Below are 19357 nucleotides of genomic sequence, written 5' to 3' on the forward strand. Positions count from 1 at the left end.
GAGCCTCGGTTTCCCCCCTGGGCAGTTTCTGATTAATTGTCCGTCCAGCTGCTGTGATAGCGACTACTTTAACCAAGACTCCCAAGACACTCACCCATGTCCCATCCTCCACAGAAAGACACCTCTACTCCTGTGTACCCAGATTCCTAGCTGACCTTCTCTGACTAAAATTAGGATTTTTTTTCCTATTCGGATACCCCCCATTCTTTTTTTCCTGCCTCTTTTTGGCTGCTACAAATAATCTTACATCAGCACCCCATTCACCTTGCCATCAGGGGATAATGTCTCTCTGTGGGAGAGGGGTTTTGGAACAAAGGCAGGGGGAGCTGAAAACCGCATGATATGCTGTGTGTTCCCCCCTGTGTGTTTACACATGCTCTGGTGACTGGCTGAGATAAAGCATCCCTGTCTCAGGTAAACAGTCTAGCACAGCAGGGTAAAATGGCAGGGTTGACTTTGGACCTGCCTTATACTTAGTCAGCACCTCTAGATATAAAGTACCATCCCACCCACCCACATTTAATCACACAACTGCACACACATAATTTCCATTTCAGTACATTTTCATTATAGTTCAAATTCAACAATTACGAATTCAAATCTGCTTTTCGACTCTATGAACAATAACTGCCGTACTCAGCACTGTCCCCTTATTTTCCTCCCTCTTCTCCAGACTGCATAACCATAGCATCTAACCTGATGGCTATATAGCCAGCCCCCAAAAGCAGCCAAGGTCAATTGCCTTTCCTGCTCCTCTCATCTTGTGCTTTATGTACCTTCACATCCAGGGGAAAAGAGCTGCACTATTTCTGCTCTGCTGCAAGGTGACTGCTGCTTCATACGAGTGACAGCCACACAAACCAGGAATACCAAGAGTACCAATCATTTTGTTTAAGGTCGTCGTATTTTGAAAATAAATCCAGAAAGTTAAATTCATATAAAAATGCAAAATGTTACATTTCAAGCAAAAGAAAAAAGGTCTTTTAGGTCACAGCTTCAGTCTGCTAGTAAATGTTGGACTTGAATTTCTAAAAAACAATTTAATTAACAGAAGCTATACATGGAGCTACCTTTGACTTTGATATTATGGACCATAACTAACAATAATGAGAGTCGATCAATACTTTCAACTCCGTAATTACTCCACCAAGCAGTGACTTTCCACTATTTTCTGGTTCAAATCAGCATTCCACTGCAGACTCCTGAAGCCATTTTTAAGAACTCAGGTGATCTTTTAATGTTAGCAGAATAACCCCAGCAGTCAGTTTTGTAAAGGGTAGTATGTCAAAACATTTGTCCACAATTAGGATGGTATTTAGATAGTATAAACACAAAAAAAGATGATGATTAAAGTAAATGCATTGTCTGACATGTTGGGAATTTAGATGATGAGACTAAAGGCTGAAAAAGACTTTTTTCCCCCAATGATGAATTGGTAATGAAAACTGAGCCCCTTTTTTTCTTTTTACATGCTTTATACTTCATTATCTTTGTCTCTGCCTGTTTGACTTTCTGGTTGATTCTTTACAGCAGTCATTGTTTTTCCTCATCTACAAGATGAATAATAAATATTTGCCTAATATTCAGACAGAAACTCCCAAGCCACAGTGTATATTGTGTGTGTGGTACCCATTTTTACATTTTTTTTTTCCCTTTGGTATTGAATAGTAAGATCATCATTAATCCCGATGGTGTTGGATTATCGGCGGTATTATTTTTTACTCTCTGCATTTTTTCCCTGACGTTTGTGTGGTAAACTGCGGGAATTTTACAATAGGATTTCCATTTGTTGTATAAGTGATAGCGTGTTTGGTGCAACCATTTTTCATCCTCGCATAGATAAACTGTTTCCCGGTGAAGTCTGAATATCTCCCTTTCTTTCTCTCTCACTCTCGTTCCCAGATGTCTCCTTACAGCTGCCATGACTGACTGCAAACTCATTTATTACAGGTCACAAACACCAAGTGCTTCATTTAAAAGGACACCCCACCCCCACCCCCAACTCGCGCACGAGTGAAAAATCGACCTGCAAGAATAGCATACAGGGCACACCGTTCCATTAACACCAAATGGAAACCTGCAGGATTCAAAATACGGGAACGGGGTTCGAGTGGCGGGGTGGAAAACAGAAAAAAAAAACATGAGGGATAGTTTAGGGACATATTTTAATCTGCTGCAGCGACCACAGTTAAGCACTAAGCACATAAAGGATGGGGCAGCATCATTACAGCTCCTAAGACAAAATCAAAAATATTTATTGCATTGTGGGGTTTTGGCATGACAATGATTGGGATCTCTTGCTATAAGTTTGCTGACAGAGTTATTAAAAGCGTAGTTTGTTTGATATCACCTATTGTAAAGAGTCTTAACCGACATACCGCGTCCCATGTCTGCTACATATTTATTCAAGCTCGCAAATCACCAAATCAAGATTTTGTGGGAAGCATGTGTTCTGCCGGCCATATCCGATATCATTCACAGCTGTCTGTAATTACATTGTACATGCAGATTAGCTATGAATATTTTAGAAGGGGATTACTAAAAGAGGAAAGAGACAGAGACGCACAGAGTCGAGAGAAATCAGCCCTTTAACATACACCCACATGCAGAACTGCATGAAAAGCTCGTTTGAAGGTGGAGCCAGTCTTTCATGCCCAAGTTGTCAGCCTATTATCATCCTTTCATATGTTTGCCACCATTATTAACTGTGAGCGGGAATAGAAAAATAACACAAAAAAGTGAGAATAAAACACATCACTCCAGCATGTCAGGCTGTCTCTTCAGAGCGGGGGAAAAAAAAGAAAGAAAGGCATGGCAGACCAAGTCTTATCATCGGACTCTCATTCTAAAACGTGGCAGTAATGAGTGTGTCTTAACAAAGATTAGCCATAATTTCCATTGTCATTTTAAGGCTCCCACATTATGTGGAGGCTTACAAAGCCACAGATGAAGGCAGAGGGTGGGCGGAGGAAGACGAACAAGCAGACACTGGAGCAGAGAGAGAATCTCTGGAGCTTGGTTAGTCTGTCAGTCACCCTCTATCCCTTCAACCGTGCATCCACACGCGCACTGACAGACAAAGTCATAACACACACACATGCACGCACACACAAACACACAGTATATGTACGTTTCCCAAACCCTTTGTCGCCACATTTTGAAACCCTCAAGATGCGGTTGTCAAAAGGGTCGGCGCCTGACAGCCTCCTGCAGCCCTCGAGGAGGATGCAGAGGACAGACAGGCTTATTGTTAGAAGAGTAGCAGCAACAACAAAGCAGATCAAAAGTCTCACTGACTGACAGACATACATGGTGCGTTCAGACTCCCAACATCTACATTGTTTAGTGCACGCAGGGCTGAGGCATTCAGGGGCCTGGATCCTGCACATTTGCCTTGTACATCAGAGTGATGGCCCAGGGTCAAGGCAGTGTCAGAATGTGGGTATGTGTATAAGTGTGTAGGAGTTTGGGTGTGTGCCAATCTGCTACGCACATTGACACCAATCTGCACTGGTAACTTTATATTTTTCCAATTAAAAATAATGAAGAATGTTAAAAAGAAATATTATGTGTATTACCAAAATCCAAATCTGAGAATATTTAACTTTGAAAAAATAATAAAGAAGTTATTAGATTGATAGCTACAAGAATATGGCTGATAGCAGAACAGATTTAGGCCCTGACACTCTTACTTTAGGCTTAATTATAGACAGGCCAAAAACATGTAAGTCTATTTTTCATATTTATATTTACCCTGATAGCAGACATGAACCTTGCACCACCAGCGATAAAGAGAAAGCAAGTCTGTTCAGAAATTTTATTTTATTTTACTATTATTTTTGGCTGACACGTGTCCTCTTTTCTTGGAGTGTTGCGTATTGGACCATAACACATACAAAAAGCTGAATGGTAGCAAAAACACAGTTTTTTTTTTTTTTTTCCTTCGGCAAGCTCTTTTTGGTTGCCCTAAAAGCATACGTGCCATCCTAATTAAGGTCCATCTGATTGATTTCCCCCAACTAAAATTCAGTCCCCCATCTGTCTAAAATAGCTAGAGTACATTGTCAAAGATACCAAGCAGGGCCTCGCTCCTGTTTGTGTATATGAGTGTTTGCTGCACTACCTTGTTAATGAAGGACTTTGGTTGCTGTGTATTCAGCACTCAGGGCCATGTTACACGGAGGCAATCAGCATTTCTATTTGCATGTCTTTCTCTCACTCCCTTTGCTTTCATTCTCTCTCCAACAAACACAAAAACTCAAAGCTTGCTCAATTTACAGAGAGGAAAAAAAGAGAAATCATAAAAGCATAGGAGCACAGACGGAATGAGTGATAAACATGAGACAAGCATTCTGTCTTCAAGAGTTAAGACACCTTATCAGATCTAAAGTAATCTAATAGCTTTGAAAGTCATGTTTCAAACATAGAAGTTGCATTTTTTTATACAGATGTGCTATAAACAGCTGCCCAAATTAAGGGATGCACGTCCATGGGTGATGGCCTCTGATCTAATTATGACATCCCTCACTAAAGGGACATTTATTAGCTAAGCTGACAATGACACATGTCAAAATAGACCTGGATGTATGGTGCGTTTGTAATGGCAGGTGATAAATGAAGGTGCATCGTTTGCAAAGGTCACAGAGGATATGAGCCAATCATTTCTGCTGATGTAGATAGGAATCTGACTGGTTATAAGCCCAGCAAAGATCCAACACGATACTTCTACGTGTGTGTTCAGAAAAGAAAACTCTCAAAAAACATTTGGAAATTCAGTGCTAAGTAAACAATAGTGAGAATAGTGAAACAATAAGACATTCTGGTAGTAGCTAAATGATATTGTGTAATATTCTTTAATCAGTAGGCCAGTACACATAAATCTTAATGATTTCCTACAATACTACACTGCAAACACTCTCGATTGCACAAAGAGAAGATTCTTAGTCTGGCTGGCTGGGGGTTTAAATAACACAATAAATCATTGTCTGTTTTTACATTTTTATCATTAAAGAGGAAACACTGACTCACCAGAGAGATTAATCTAAAAGCTACATATATGTGCATCTAACGGTCCTTTTCTCAAATTCTAAAAATAGCCTGTTTTCCATATTTTTTAAAATAATTTCAGCAACTTTTAAAAACAATACAGGAGGGTCTTGCATCAGGCTATAATAGCAGTAACTGAATTTTCTTTATAGTGGAAAAGTGGCTTTATATTGCTCCCTATCTGTTACTCTGGCCAATAAAGAAAGGACAAAAGCACAAATGTTTATGTTCTTCTTTTCTTTCTCCTTCTAATAAAATGCCTGGTGGTGGTAGACGGTCAAAGCTTCTTTAATGGGTGACAGCAGATAGGACTGTAAGCGTGGTCTGTGCCAAAGCACAGCTATGTTGGCTCCTCAGTGTCATATCCTTCTTTCATTATCCTTGATGCTGGATAAAAAGTAAAAATATACAATGAGGAGACATTTACAAGAAGTGCCAGGGTCTCCTGTAAAAGGTGCAGAAACTGGTTTTAAAAAAAGAATTATCTTGTCTCCCTTTCTAGTAGGTTCCCTGTCAGTGTCACCCTCAAACCTTAAATGTAAGACATACTGTGACCACACACATCAGCTTACAAATTTGACAGTACTGTCAGTTTCAACCCAATAAACAGTGAGTGCCACTGTAAGTTAAAGGTTGTAGTCGCATTCTGTTCAGCAAATTAGGAAAGAAGATGCCGCTCAAAGCTGTAAAACAGGCTCATTTGGGGATGTAGTTTATCCAGATTGCAGTGATTACACGCAAGTGAAAAAACTCCACGCACACGCAGAGGCATTCAACAGATGATTCGAATGCACTCCTGCGCACAAAATATATGAATATTCATAAACACAAACAGAGTTTTGGAATGTCGCCATATGGTTCAGAATTGCAAGCTGTATCAATTTCCAAACTTGTTCAGCTGTAGTGTGAAACTGCAGTCCAGTGAAGAGGAGTGTGCACAGTGGACTCACATGGGGGACATTCAGCATATTGCAGGCATGTACCCTGCTGTCATGAAGCATGTAAGTCCAGTTTAGCACAGGATTTTCTTTAAGTGGCGTTTTTAACACTAAACAGAAGAAAATAAATGACATGAAGGTGATGAAAAGTTCATAAAATTTTAAAGCAAAGGATTCAATTGAGGATGTTATGCATATTTATGGATATTTGTATCTTGGGACATATTAAGATAGATGCCAACGTTAAGTGAGGAAACTCAAGAAAAAGAAACTTTGAGCACGAACGCGTGTGCATTTTCTTATTTTTCAACTGAACATCATAACACACGCGAAGTCCTGGCGTCAGGACGCGCTCACATCCGAGCGCGCACGCACGCACACACACACAAACACACGCGAACACATATTTGAGCATCCGTTTCTGTTCTGTTTCGTTTTACGTTATTTTACTATTTTCCAATTAAATTGAAATGATTTGGAGCTTCACTGTTGGCCGAAGCTTGTCTAGTCTGAAAAGACATTAAAACTGTGATCTTCATACACAGGTGCGTCAGATAATCTATAACGAAATCCATATTTTTCTCTCCGGATGTTATTTAAAAAAAAAAATCAATTAAAAAATGTAAATTTAACTTCGAAATATGCGCCTTGCTCGGACACGATTAAGACAACCCCCCGGGATAAAGTAATGTTATCAAAAATTAAGTTTACTAAAATAAATGAGCAAAAATATATAACTGCTTTTATTTTGGAACAACAATATATTATGTTAGGAATATTATTTTGACGTCGTGCAGCACACGTGGTGAGTGTAAAGCAAAAACAAACAAAAAAAAAACACGTGGAAGCATCCCTCCATGCCCTGTCTCCTGAACTGCATTCAACATTTTAATTCAGTCACTGTCTCACAGCTGTAAGGCTCTCACACACGAGGATTTATTAAAACACGGGTTACAATGTTAGATCTGCCCTAATATGTGCGCATTACACATCACATTTAACGCAATATGATGCTTAAAAAATCGCGAGAGACGTGGTGCCAAAAGAACTTATATTGTTTGAAATGTTTGGTTTTTTTGGAGACCCATACACTGCATTAGCACATGAGCACTAAACAAACAAACAAAAAAATGACCAAAAGAAAAATGCAGTCATTTTCGAAGGATGGATACAAGTACATATATTTCAAACAAAACTGCAGAGTAACAAGTTTGAACAGTAAAAACAGTGAGTACACTGTTTTTTGTTTGTAGTGTTATACGCCTTAAGTCACATAAACATAACTCTAAGATATGCGGTGAAACAGTTTAACAGGCAGCATGAGGGGAAAACGACTGTGTTTGAATTACGATCTAGAGATGCTGTGTCAGTGCAGCCGATACTTGGATTTAGTCTCATTTTGGTCGTAGTCGTCCGAAAATGTGATTATCTGTGGTAATGATGGTGGTTGATGAGGTGGTATTGCTTTTTCTAACTAATCTCTCTCTCTCTCTCTCTCTCTCTCTCTCTCTCTCACACACACACACACGCGCGCGCACACACACACTCACGAAGACGCACAGATACCGCTGAGTGCACCTATACCTCCTTATGCGTAAAGAGCGCCCCTGCACTCTACAAACAGTACTGCTACTGTCAGAGCGAAAAGTCCCGTGCGCTGCAACGATGGTCGTCAATTTGTGCTCCACGGGATCCCCGTGGGCATTTACTATAAAACGAGGAATAATCTAATTTGACTATAATCCGCTTTGTTTTTATCCTGATTACAGAATGCACGTACATGTTCGCCACTGTTATCACCGTTTGCACAGGTGAGAGTTACACAGATCAACACAAACAACAAGCCAAAAAGCCTAGTAATATAGAGAGCGTTCCCACAGCAGTCTCTGCAGGACTCAACGGTTTGAAGTAGTCTGAACCACCGGGTGACTACTTGCGGAGCCTCAAGCTGTTACTGTAAATACAACCCACTGTCCAACCAGCCGAATTCATCAAAAAAAAAACAGTAACCATGGGGTTGCGTCTTATTATCATGACGACAGTTGTGATTATTGGGATAAATTAGTCAGAATGGGACGAAAGAGCAGAGATTGAAAGCAACTTTTGAAATAGTTATGCGTCAGACAGCCTGTCTATCCACAGGAGGGAAAACAGGAGCACAATAGCCTGTTGTAAACCAAGGCTATAACTCCTCTGTGTTTGTCTAGCTATGTCCTGAGGACACGTGTGATGAACAACAAATGCTCTCATTTCTCTCCAAATTCAACAGTGCCGCTCTGCGCAAGAAGACGGAGCGACGCGCTCGCCTGGATCCTTTCGGCTTGTCAGATGTACTGCTACAACCTGCCATCTGCTCTGACCAACACCTGTGTCTCTGTGCAACTGTGATCTTTACGTCATTTCATTGGCTGTTGTTTAAGACGTTCTCCGGCGTTAGAATTCAGTGCTGGTGGTGAAACCGTATTAGCGTGTTTGATGTGATCTGATAAGCTCCAATAGCCATATGCGCAACAAAGAACAGTGACAGAAAAGTATGCTCGGTGGGTAGTTGTGCTGCGCTCAGCGCGCACTAACCAGCTCCGCGGACACACAGTTTTGCGCACTGGGGAGCATAGGGTTGGAATTCACTCACCTGATTGTGAAAAGCTAAACCCAAACAAGAGGCAAATCAGAAGAAAGCCGAAGCAACACTGGGCAGTCGTTGGTTTCATTGTTGTGCTTAGCAAGTATCCCCTTTAAATTCACATGTCCAGCAGCGTATCCTTCCCTGAAGCAGCCAGAAAGGATGGATCGTTTGCGTTTGACGCCTCTTGAGCGTGCGACTTTGGGGACTTTTGTTGCTTTTAAGTAAGTTTGCAGTTTGTCCGAGTGTCCTTTTCCTGTCCTCTCTGAGCCTTCGGGCTTAAAATTGTGGCTTACTTGACAGCAGAAACAGTCGAATAATAGTTTCCTACGCACGCTCTGAAAAGCTTGTCTAAACAGTGTAAAGCAGTACTCATGGCATTACTCCCCGACTTGGATACAGTATGCAGCTGCAGACTCGCATTTTTCAGACACACCTCCCAGTCGCCGAACTCCTCCTACACGCACTGCGATTGGCAGAGGTACCCGACCATCATCCTTAACCCCGCCAGTTTAGACTTAATGCATTGTCCCATTGGTTACCACAAGATGCCAAAACCTCATGAATTTGTGCGTCGGCACTGTTGCACCTGTCACACCGAACACAGCAGAGATAAATCCTGCCAGAAGGATTTATGGGTGTACTGAGTAAAATAGAACTGAATACCACTTACCATTGGTGGATTCCCATATGCTATGAAATATGTGATCCGGATAAGGTATATTTTCATCTTCTAAGATTTGATTTAATACTAAACCGTGAGAACAGTACATAAAATTGATGCTTAGAATGGAAATAGCAGTTTCATCAGGTTTTTTGTTTACTAAGTTCCCATTTTTCCTGTAGTCCCCCCCCCCCAAAAAAATAATTGATCTACTATAATGTCACTTCATTTTATAAGGTTACTGCATAAGTATAATCAAGTAAATAAGGACATGTATTCTTACAGCAAAATCATAAACCATTTGTTTCTTTGTTTTGTTTTTCTGCATCTTGAGACAAGATTTTCATTTTTCATCACTTATCAGGCTACATTACTCCTGAAGGCAATATATCTCCATATCCAAGAGAAACATTTCCCCACCAGGGGATGGTCTTGGTGTAAATGACACAAATAAAAGTCAAACAGAACGTTTAGATAGCGGTATTATTGTGCTCACTGAGCTATTTGTAATAGTTTGAAACCAGTGACTTTGGAGTAGCGGGAAAATAACTTAAGATAATGGGGGTAAATGCAAAACAACATGACAAAAGGTTATTACTTTCACCAGCTGCTGACTACTTTTGCACTTTAAAAAGAGAGGTGAATGCCTCCTGGAGTTGCAATATGCCCACACATCTGGACAGAAAACATGCACTCTGACTGTCCCCCAACTCAAAGTTTTCTTGAAACATGCACACACACTCAAATGTGCTCACAAGTGCGGACAAAGTCTGAAAAAGACTTGAAATACTTGAGTGATGTTTGTCTCACAGAGTTGGTTCATCAGTAAGTCAAAGCAACATTGTTACAAAACACTTTTACCCATTTAAACTATATTTACCTGCATGAATGAAGGGTTTATAATGGAGCTTAGACACATTTTATAACACCTTAAGTTGAAATGGAAAAGTCGCTCAGATTATTAGATTGACTATATGGCACAACAACAGAAACATTTTGAGGGCTTTAAAGGACAGAAGTATGATATTAATGCTCTGTTTTTAGCTTTATTATGACTAGATGAGGCAGATTTTCATTGCATAAAAAGCATATCCCTGAGCAATAATCTACTCCAGCCAATAAACATCAGTCTTTTAGCTATAGTTCATCCGGGGCCTTTGCTCTCACATTTACTGAGGTATTCCATTCGCTGGCACTAACCCACAGATTCTGATACTTGAACACTAAGCTGAACTTTCTGATCCAAGTGTACAGTTTGGAAAATGGGATGCATACAGTTTCAGCTTTCACTTTCAAGAAAGTCAAAAGGCTCTGTTGTTTTCGGCTTGGCTGCAGAATGAATAGTGCACTGAACTGTGAGGGGCACTTCTTGAACCTCTGCTGCAGTGTTGACCCTTCACCAGTGGGGGGCAGTCCATTTCTCACCACACAGGTCAGAGGTCCGGTGGCGTGGCGCGGTGGGTGGTGGGAGGTTCAAGCTGCCACCGTACAGTTTCCTGACTCTGTCTTTGACATTGGTTTCCTATCACACAGAAGCTTTATTAAATATTCCACAGCAGAAATGAGCTTTTAATATCACTGACACTACAAATTTATTAAGAAATATTGAAAAATGAGATCTGGCAGCATGCTATGAGGAGAGGCTTCACTCTAAATATGCCCCAAATGGCTGACATTTATCATTTTTAATACCAAAAATGCAATTTAGCAACGTTGTGTATTTTCATTATACATTATGCTTTAAGTGGCACCTCCTGACAGTATCAACCTAATGCTGTCAATTAGGTAATTTATTCCAGGGATTATGAGAGGGAATGAGATGAGGTTTCGTGTGTTCTTCTAGGCGTCCCCAAGTGCCTGCTGTACAGCTAATCTAATACATAACCCCCTGATTTGTTTAATGGATGAGACTTTGCTGCTGCAAGAGGCACGCCAATAAAAGCCAGGCCCTCCAGAGGCTATTGTGCCTCATAATGATGCCAGACACACAATGTGAGAGTTATGAAGCAATTTTTTATCATGCGGCACATTGTTTTGCTCTGTTGGTGCCATGCAAGTAAAGGCAATCTCTCCCTGCAGCATAGCACTTCTCCCCCACACTTAGATAAACCTTCAGTATGATAAACTATCCGAGCAACATGTTGCAGAGATGAAGGAAGTTAATGACCGTAATACACGTCTGGAACTGATGATTAGGTAGTCATAGACAACTAAGACTTTTCATTATCTGTTTGTTAATTTTCAGGTAGATTTTATTCTGTTTATATATTGAAGAATGTCAGTTTTGCATAACAGTTCAACCCCATATCCCCTCAAACACCAGCTATTAAAAGGAGAGGTTACACAGTGAGGTTATGACATTATAAGCTTCATTCCCTGCATTTCTATATATATCAAAATGTCTTTAAAACATTATGTTGAGCGTGTGACTTCTACAAACATGTGAAACCAACTATTTACTAAATTGCTTACTTTTTGAGCAGCAGTTAAGTCATGTGCATCTATACAAAGGACCCTCGGATAGTAGCAGTCGAGGTCTTCTTTCATGCTTTTGATTGCTTCTATCTTTCCTCAACAATGAGGGAGAAAGAATATGAACAATAACCAAAAAAAAAAATAAAGAAAAACTCGAGTTTTCTTAGATGCCGGAGTTGCAAAAACTCAGAGGCATTTGTTACTGTCAAAACAAAATGGTTTGTTGAATAGATAATATTGAAGTTGTCTAGGGAAGGCAACGAAAGAACCAAAAGACTATCACAACAACGTATTTCACACTTTTTTTTTATCCACTGTGCTGAAAACTCAAATCAATATCAGCGTGGCTGCATATATTAATCTCAAGGATTACAGATAAACAATAAAAAAATACAATAAAAACGTACATTTAGCACTCAGACGGGTCTTTTTGCCATTAATGATGCAAATGCCGCTCGATCTAAAGCACATGTTTAGCTGTTTATTAATCATTTTGGATCAGATGTGGGTTTTGGACAGATGCTCATTCCATAATGACAAAGGACAAACAGCAGTAATGAGAATTTTCAAGTATAGATTGTCACTGATTCTATCTATCAGCTGACAGCTCAGTCTGCAGGCTGTTCTCAAGTCATACAAGACAGTGGATAGATAAACAGAGATGACACATCATTTGTCATATTGACTGATAAAAATTCAATCAGCAGCCACCCCCACCTTCCTTTTCCTCTTTGTAATTATTCACTGTTAATGGACACTTTTTGGAAAAGTAACTTTGTTTTAAGCGTTCTAATTTTTAAACGGCTAAATTAAATATATGTTAATAACACGGTATTTGGTTTCTGTTAAGAAATTCAGACCTTTTTGCCCCCTTTTAAGTCATAAGACAGTGCTCATTTGCTTTGCATAAAATGGTTTTTAGCAAGTCACAGTGCCAAAGCCAGTGTGGAAATGCCATAATCTGTTGCTCCTCTGGTCACTCGATGTGCTTAAAGCCAAGTCTGATGCCCCCTTTTAATACACAAAACAAGGCATTCGGTAAGAGATGAGTTATAACTTTTGCTTTCCTGCGATATTCCTCCATAGTTTCTTGATTTTTTGTTGTGGTTTTCAGATGTTCAGTCCACAGATCCATCTAACATCCTACTGTTTTCATTTATTAACTTTATCTTTTTTGGCATCAGATACCATGTAAATGATGTCTGATGGTGTAAATGGTGTCTTACTTAATTTGTATAATCCATATTAGTGCGTATGCCATGAAAAGTCACCCAGTTTACTATGATGCATCTATGCTATGCTATCCTAAATTAGGTTTGAATATTCATGTGCAGACCAGGAAATCTTTGGCTACATGAAAGCCAACATACAACACTCTGGACTAAATAGTCATGAGTGACTCAGATAACTCGTGCTGGTGTGAATCACATCAGAAATTCATCTTATTATAAACTATATGCTACTGGAGCAAGTGCAAACAACATTAAGGCTGGCAGTGTTTTTATACAGAGTGGTATTAATTACCTCAAAAATAATTTTATATGCTGGTGACTGATCATCCTGTCGTCAGAAGCCACAAGGAAGTGATTAACTTCCCTCCGCGTAACATGGCATTACATTTGTTGCATTGGTTCAGGCATGAAATCCGCATGCAGTAACATTCCATCATACATGTCACTTTAATTTGGGTGTTTTTAAATATGAGGATTTTTCAGACAGCTTGCTTGCCGCATATTGATTATTCCACTGTCAATATTATGTGCAATTTCTGTACATCTGCAAGTAGACTTTCACAGAAAATTCAAACTGAAGGATTGCTTAAAGATTCACTCAGATTTTCAAGGCACGGCCGCTATCACAGTAATTCCTACTTTTAAGACAGATGAGCCAGTCTTGAGTCAGTCAGTGTAAAAATTACACTAAAGCTAAAAAATGACAACCTGGCTGCATCCATGGAAGAGAAATTCCTCCGTGTTTACATCAGTGTTGTAGTCTAGCCAAGCATAAATCATAAAAAGTCCCTATTTTCCACTGTAATTTATTCATAGTCACTATGTTGAGAAAGAAGAAGCATCAGGGATTATTTGGTTTTAAGAAGACTTGTCTGTCTCTCTATATATACATATGTGTGTATATGTACATGTACTATAAAACATGTAAATACCCACAGCAATACAGATAGCCCCCTGAGTACACGTGTCGTACATTCAGCGCCATTTCCTTTGACATTTCTCCTATCATCAGACTCATAGGGTGGCTAAAGAATCATCTGAAACTCTGACTGGCTCTGCATGAGCCTGACTCTGTGAGCAATAAGCAGTGTTAGCACATTACACACACATGATTACGTGGCCATTTCCTCAGTGAATGAGTCTCATCAGAAGTCAGTGAAGAAGCCACTGAGTGTGTAATTGTTTCCCATTAGGGGAAATGTTGACTGCCATCGAGTCGCATCTCACTGCAGAGTTTGCTGACGAATGCTCACTGTCCACTGAGTGAAGCGGGTTAATTCTGCTGTGGGTTATGATGGAATTACCCCAAACTCCAAAACCATCAGATCAGTCCAAGGATGAGGGTGATGTGTTATATTGTGTTTTTTTGCCCTGCAGGATAAGAGGTCAGATTCTTGTTGATTCACTTCAGTGACACCAGACTTTAAACATTATCAGTCATGTCGATGCCTGTAGCTCTAATGTCTCTGTAGTCCAGATGCAGTCTTTGCAATATGATGCAGTGTATTGTGTAATGCGTCCCCATTTTTATGTTCTTTTTTTTTTTTGTACATCTTTACTTGGAAGGGGTTGAATGCATATATGTATTTGCATTTTCATACAGTTTAGGTTGTTTTCTTTTCTCCATCTGCAGTATCTCACACACACGCGCGCGCACGCACACATACACACTGACTAGCCTGCACTGCAGCAATAAATAATTGTTGGCATGTGTCCTTGTGAAGGTGTTGTAAATTGGATAGCTTACATTGCACATTACAGGCCGGTCAAAAGTTCAGATGAGTCCAACCATGTCAGGTGAGACTTGAAGATGAGGCAAAGAAAGGACTTTGCTCAGGTTATTAATGCTGCCCTTGATGAGCTTTGCTGCTGCACTCTTAGGCTGAATGTATGGAAGCCGTAATCGCCCGTGGTTTATTAGGTTCGCTTTATAATGCTGCCATCTACAGGGCAGAAATGGAAACGTCATCATCACTGCCTGATACAACTACTGTAGTCCATATGAGTAGAAGGATGGACAATAATTGATTCAGATCAACCCCCAAATTAAAAAAAAAAAAATACAGTGTTGTGTCTTGAGCACACTTCACTTCTTTGTATTTTGCTTAAAACAGCCTTGAATCTTAATTTCTGGAGATCTCTCAAAGTTTTTCTTTGGACACTGACAGCTTTTTCACTTATTTTCAGTCCAATCCTTCTAGCTGAACATTTTCAGTGGAATGTTTTCTTTTTTACTTTGATTTTTGTTAAGCCATGTAACACCAACCTGTGAATTATTCAAGAAAAAAAAAGGCACCTAACTCAAGGGATAAACTAGTTTCAGGCACTTTGCTGCTGGCAACCTGCTGCAAAAACACAGAGCTTATCCCAGTTTCTGAACTTGAATTGATGAAAAATGTCAACAATATCACACTTTGAGAGACACGAAACAATGTTTTTACTGCAACAAGGTGATTCCCAAAAAACTATTACCTAAAAATTTGGTTATCATGGTGTGCAGCACATCCTTAAAATAATTTGATGAAAGTAGACAAGTGGAGGACAAAACAGAGTGGCAGTCTTAAAAATCTATCTATAGCAGATGAGCATTATCTAAAAGTCATGTAATTAATAAGAAAAAAAATCAGTAAAAAAAATCAGACCCGAGAGGACTCTGGCCATTCAGATGATCCATGTACTGTTCTCCAAAGCCTCATCAGAAATGGCCACAGTAGAAGGGTGGCTGCCATTGAAAGCCACTCTTAAGGAAAGGAAATAGAGAGAAAAGGCTGCGGTATGCCAAATTCCACAAGAACTGGACTAAAAATCTGTGGCGATATGTCTTAAGAAGTGATGAATCTGCATTTGAAATTTTTGCTTCAAATCATTGCCAATATGTATGGAAGAGGGATGAAAAGAGGCACAACAGTGAGTGTCTACAGCCATCTGTACAACACAGTAGGGGCTCTGTCATGATTTGTGGCTGCATTTCACCCAGTGGTGTCAGAGATGTTGTCAGAATTCATGGGATAATGAACACAGAAACCAGAATACCATCAGATTTGATCCATCGTGCAATACCATATGGAAAGTCATCTGATTGGCAACAGCTTCATTTTTCAGCATGACAATGATCCCAGACACACAGTAAAAACATGTCTGTATAGAAAAACACTCAAAGAAACACAATCAGTCATGGATTGGCCTCCCCAGAGCCCGGACCTCAGCATAACTGAAGCAGTGTGGGATCATCCTGTTAGACAACTGAACAAAAGGCAACCAGCATCCAAAGATGAGCTGTGAATCTCCTTCAAGAATCCCGGAGAACTATTCCTAAAAACTACTTAATGAAATTACAAGAAACTTGCTTAAGAGTGTTCAGGCTGTGTTGAAGAATTAATGTGTTCATAACAAATATTGAGTTTCAAATTTGTGAGAACTGTACTGTATAAAGGCAAACTGTTTTTGTCTTAATATAGGATTTCCATTTAGTTTGGAGCATGTTTCAATATCACATCTATAATTTCACATTTTCCTAAAAACATGAAGAAATGAAGGATGTCTCAAGACAAATAGCCAACGAGAACAGACATTACTTGGATAAAACGTTAGAAAATCTCATTTAAATCTAATGTAATCAAATTAGTGTAATTGTTATTCTTAATTATTATGAACTTTCTAGTTGTATTATTTCTAGAGAACTACTTCTTTTTTTAGTTATGCAAATAAACCATTATTAAAATACTGCAATATTGTCAACTCCTAAAGGTGCCAACCACAGTGAAAGCTTTACACAGTTTGACCACTTGATGGCAGTAAGAGAAAGCATCTGAATGGTAGTTACTATCCAAGGGCACAGCTACTGCATAAAGAGAGGGAGAGTGTGTGTGTGTGTGTGTGTGTGTGTGTGTGTGTGTGTGTGTGTGTGTGTGTGTGTTCTTTTAGGTGGGTGGCCAGACAGAGAAAAGAGACAACACGGTCCACATAGGAAATAGTTCTGTGTAGAGCAGAAAAAAACCCTCTTCTCTACAAAGAAACGTGGCCAAGTAAAAATACTGTAATAAAAGTAATATTATTCACAGACAGTCATTGAAAAGTAACAGTTCTCTTCTGAAGGGCACAAACTAAAGACCCTTTTTACATGAAAACATTTTTTTTTGTCCGTGGAAAAATACAGCAATCATCAAAATCAATAAAGAGTGACTGCTGAAACTAGGGCTTTCCAGAAAACGCAGCGTCTTAGATGATAGTTGAGTGTCCAGTAGCTCCATGATCAGCCGTATATTAGTTCTTGTGAAACATTTAGCATTGAATGCTGCGGAAAAGATTAATCAGAGCAGCTGGATGTGACCTTTTTTTAGTTGTGTGTGTTTTTTAACTTTCTTTTCAGATTCTGATTCTGTTTCACATTTGGTTGCTAAAGTGACTTGATAAACATTAAGCAGCCTGACCAGGAATTCACTATCCTAATGTACATATTCTATAAATAAAACAAATCTGACTCCAGTGTTGCTTTAACACAAATTTATGTTGGTGACCTGACATGAACTTGAATATTTTGAGGAACAGTAGACATAAATGTAACATCAATGACCAGTCTGTGTCATTTCTCTTGAACTAGACCCGTTTTTGATAAAGTGATAAAGAGAACCATGCTTGTTTAGGTTTAATGACACTGGTTTGCTTTGGAGCAATCAGATACACAAACACAGTCACCTTTTAAACTTTATAAAGCGAGTGTTTGTGTCTGTGTGCGTGCGTGTCTGTGTGATTTCAGATGGAAGGGGCCCAGTTAGGTTGGCCTCAGCACTGCGTAGATATGTGTCAGGATTTCCATCTGAGCCTCCTCCTTCTTCTCTTGACCCAGGAGTCTGCAACCACAAGAAAAGCGCTGACATTTGAAACACAAAAGGTAAGAAGGCAACCCAAAGTGCTTGTACCAACTGTTGTATTCTCTTTCTTCCATTTCGCTCGGTTGCAAGACAAGTTGAATGCACAAAATACTCTTTGAAAGAGACAAACAAGTAGTCGCTGTTACTGCTCCCGAATAGCTATTAACTTCTACCTCTTCTGTACCCATTTTACCTTGTGCTACTTTTGAGAAATGAGCAACTTCAGCGACTGATAAAGAATACCCCATATGTTTTTCATTTTTAGCAGAGAATACTAATTTTGTGTTCTATATTTTGCTCTGTTCTTTTGTTTTTGTTTGAGAAATCATACACATCACAGTTGCAAGATTAACAGTATTAAAATGACAGCATTTCAGTTTGAGTAACAGTGTTGTCCCGGCCTTTTCTGAGAAGTAGACTAAAGCCAAAGCTCTTGGATTTTCTGACAACTCATCAGCATCATTCTACAGAAACAACTGTGTGTGACCCACTGTGTTGATAGCTTACAGGCAGCAAAACATGTATTGACTACAAAGTAGAGCACAAATGTGCTATAATTCAAAACCTGATTTCACTTTGAGTATTACTGCTCTGTTGAAATGCTTTCATTACTAACATAGAGTACTATAAAGACTACTGAAGTGTTATGGTGGCCCAGCAATGTAGTCTAGGCTGATGTTGATTGATGATAAAATGCTGAAAAAAAACACAAGGAGGAGCTGATATAGTGTGCCTCCCCAACCCACATTGAGCTGCAGTCAATGCGATGCAAATGGAATAACATCAAGGGCTGACATTTTATTTTTGCACTTTGGTTTACAGTATGTGTGGTTGCCCTTTAAATCACTTGTGATAATTTTGAACATGACTCCTTCTGTCGACCCCTTTTAGGTCCCAACTCAAAAAAAAAAAGAAAAAGAAAGAAAAAGAAAGAAAAATGCAAATACTCTGATACTCTGTGGTGGGTGAGCAGCTTTTTCACAGTCAAACTGAAAATGATGAAAAAAATATTTACAGTCCAAGCAAATATTTTTGGAAATGACAGTGATAACATGTGCTTCCCAGCCCATGTCTGACATTCACATCACACCGAATATAGTTTTGAACTGGTGAATCTTCCCTCTCTTTATTTGTCAGTGTGAAAAAAGGGTTAGTGTTCACATTTATTTCCTGTTTTCAGTTCAGCTCATTGCAGCTGTGTATCCATTTATGTCAAACCACCGGTGTCTGTATCCCCACATCCCAATTTCCTACAGTAAACCTGTGGTTGTCAGCTTCATGCCAGTCTTCAAACTCTATCTTGCCTCCTGGTATATTTTCACAGTTCAAGACGATCAGCAGGTGTGGACACTACAAAACCTTATTTTCTTTCTTTCTGTCATGTTCTCGATCTTCCTGTGTCAGATGCATTCATCCCTCTCAATTTGTCTCTCTCAGTTTCTCTATTAACTCTCTGTTTCTTTCCTGCAGTCCGACTTCCCAAGAAGTGTCTATCTAATGCGTGTGCC

At 39.5% G+C, this 19357-nt stretch overlaps 1 protein-coding gene across 1 annotated transcript in view; it reads right to left on the bottom strand.

Moving 5' to 3' along the window:
* LOC116312076 (receptor tyrosine-protein kinase erbB-4-like) overlaps nt 1–8972 on the bottom strand; it is a 288021-nt gene extending 279049 nt beyond the window's left edge. The window contains exon 1 of the mRNA XM_039600551.1: nt 8617–8972. Coding sequence (XP_039456485.1) covers nt 8617–8695 — 79 coding nt within the window. The 5' untranslated portion in view covers nt 8696–8972. The remainder of the gene's footprint in view (nt 1–8616) is intronic.
* Nucleotides 8973–19357: the final 10385 nt, after the last annotated feature.

Source organism: Oreochromis aureus, linkage group 16 (genome assembly GCF_013358895.1).
Source record: "Oreochromis aureus strain Israel breed Guangdong linkage group 16, ZZ_aureus, whole genome shotgun sequence".
Taxonomy (NCBI): domain Eukaryota; kingdom Metazoa; phylum Chordata; class Actinopteri; order Cichliformes; family Cichlidae; genus Oreochromis; species Oreochromis aureus.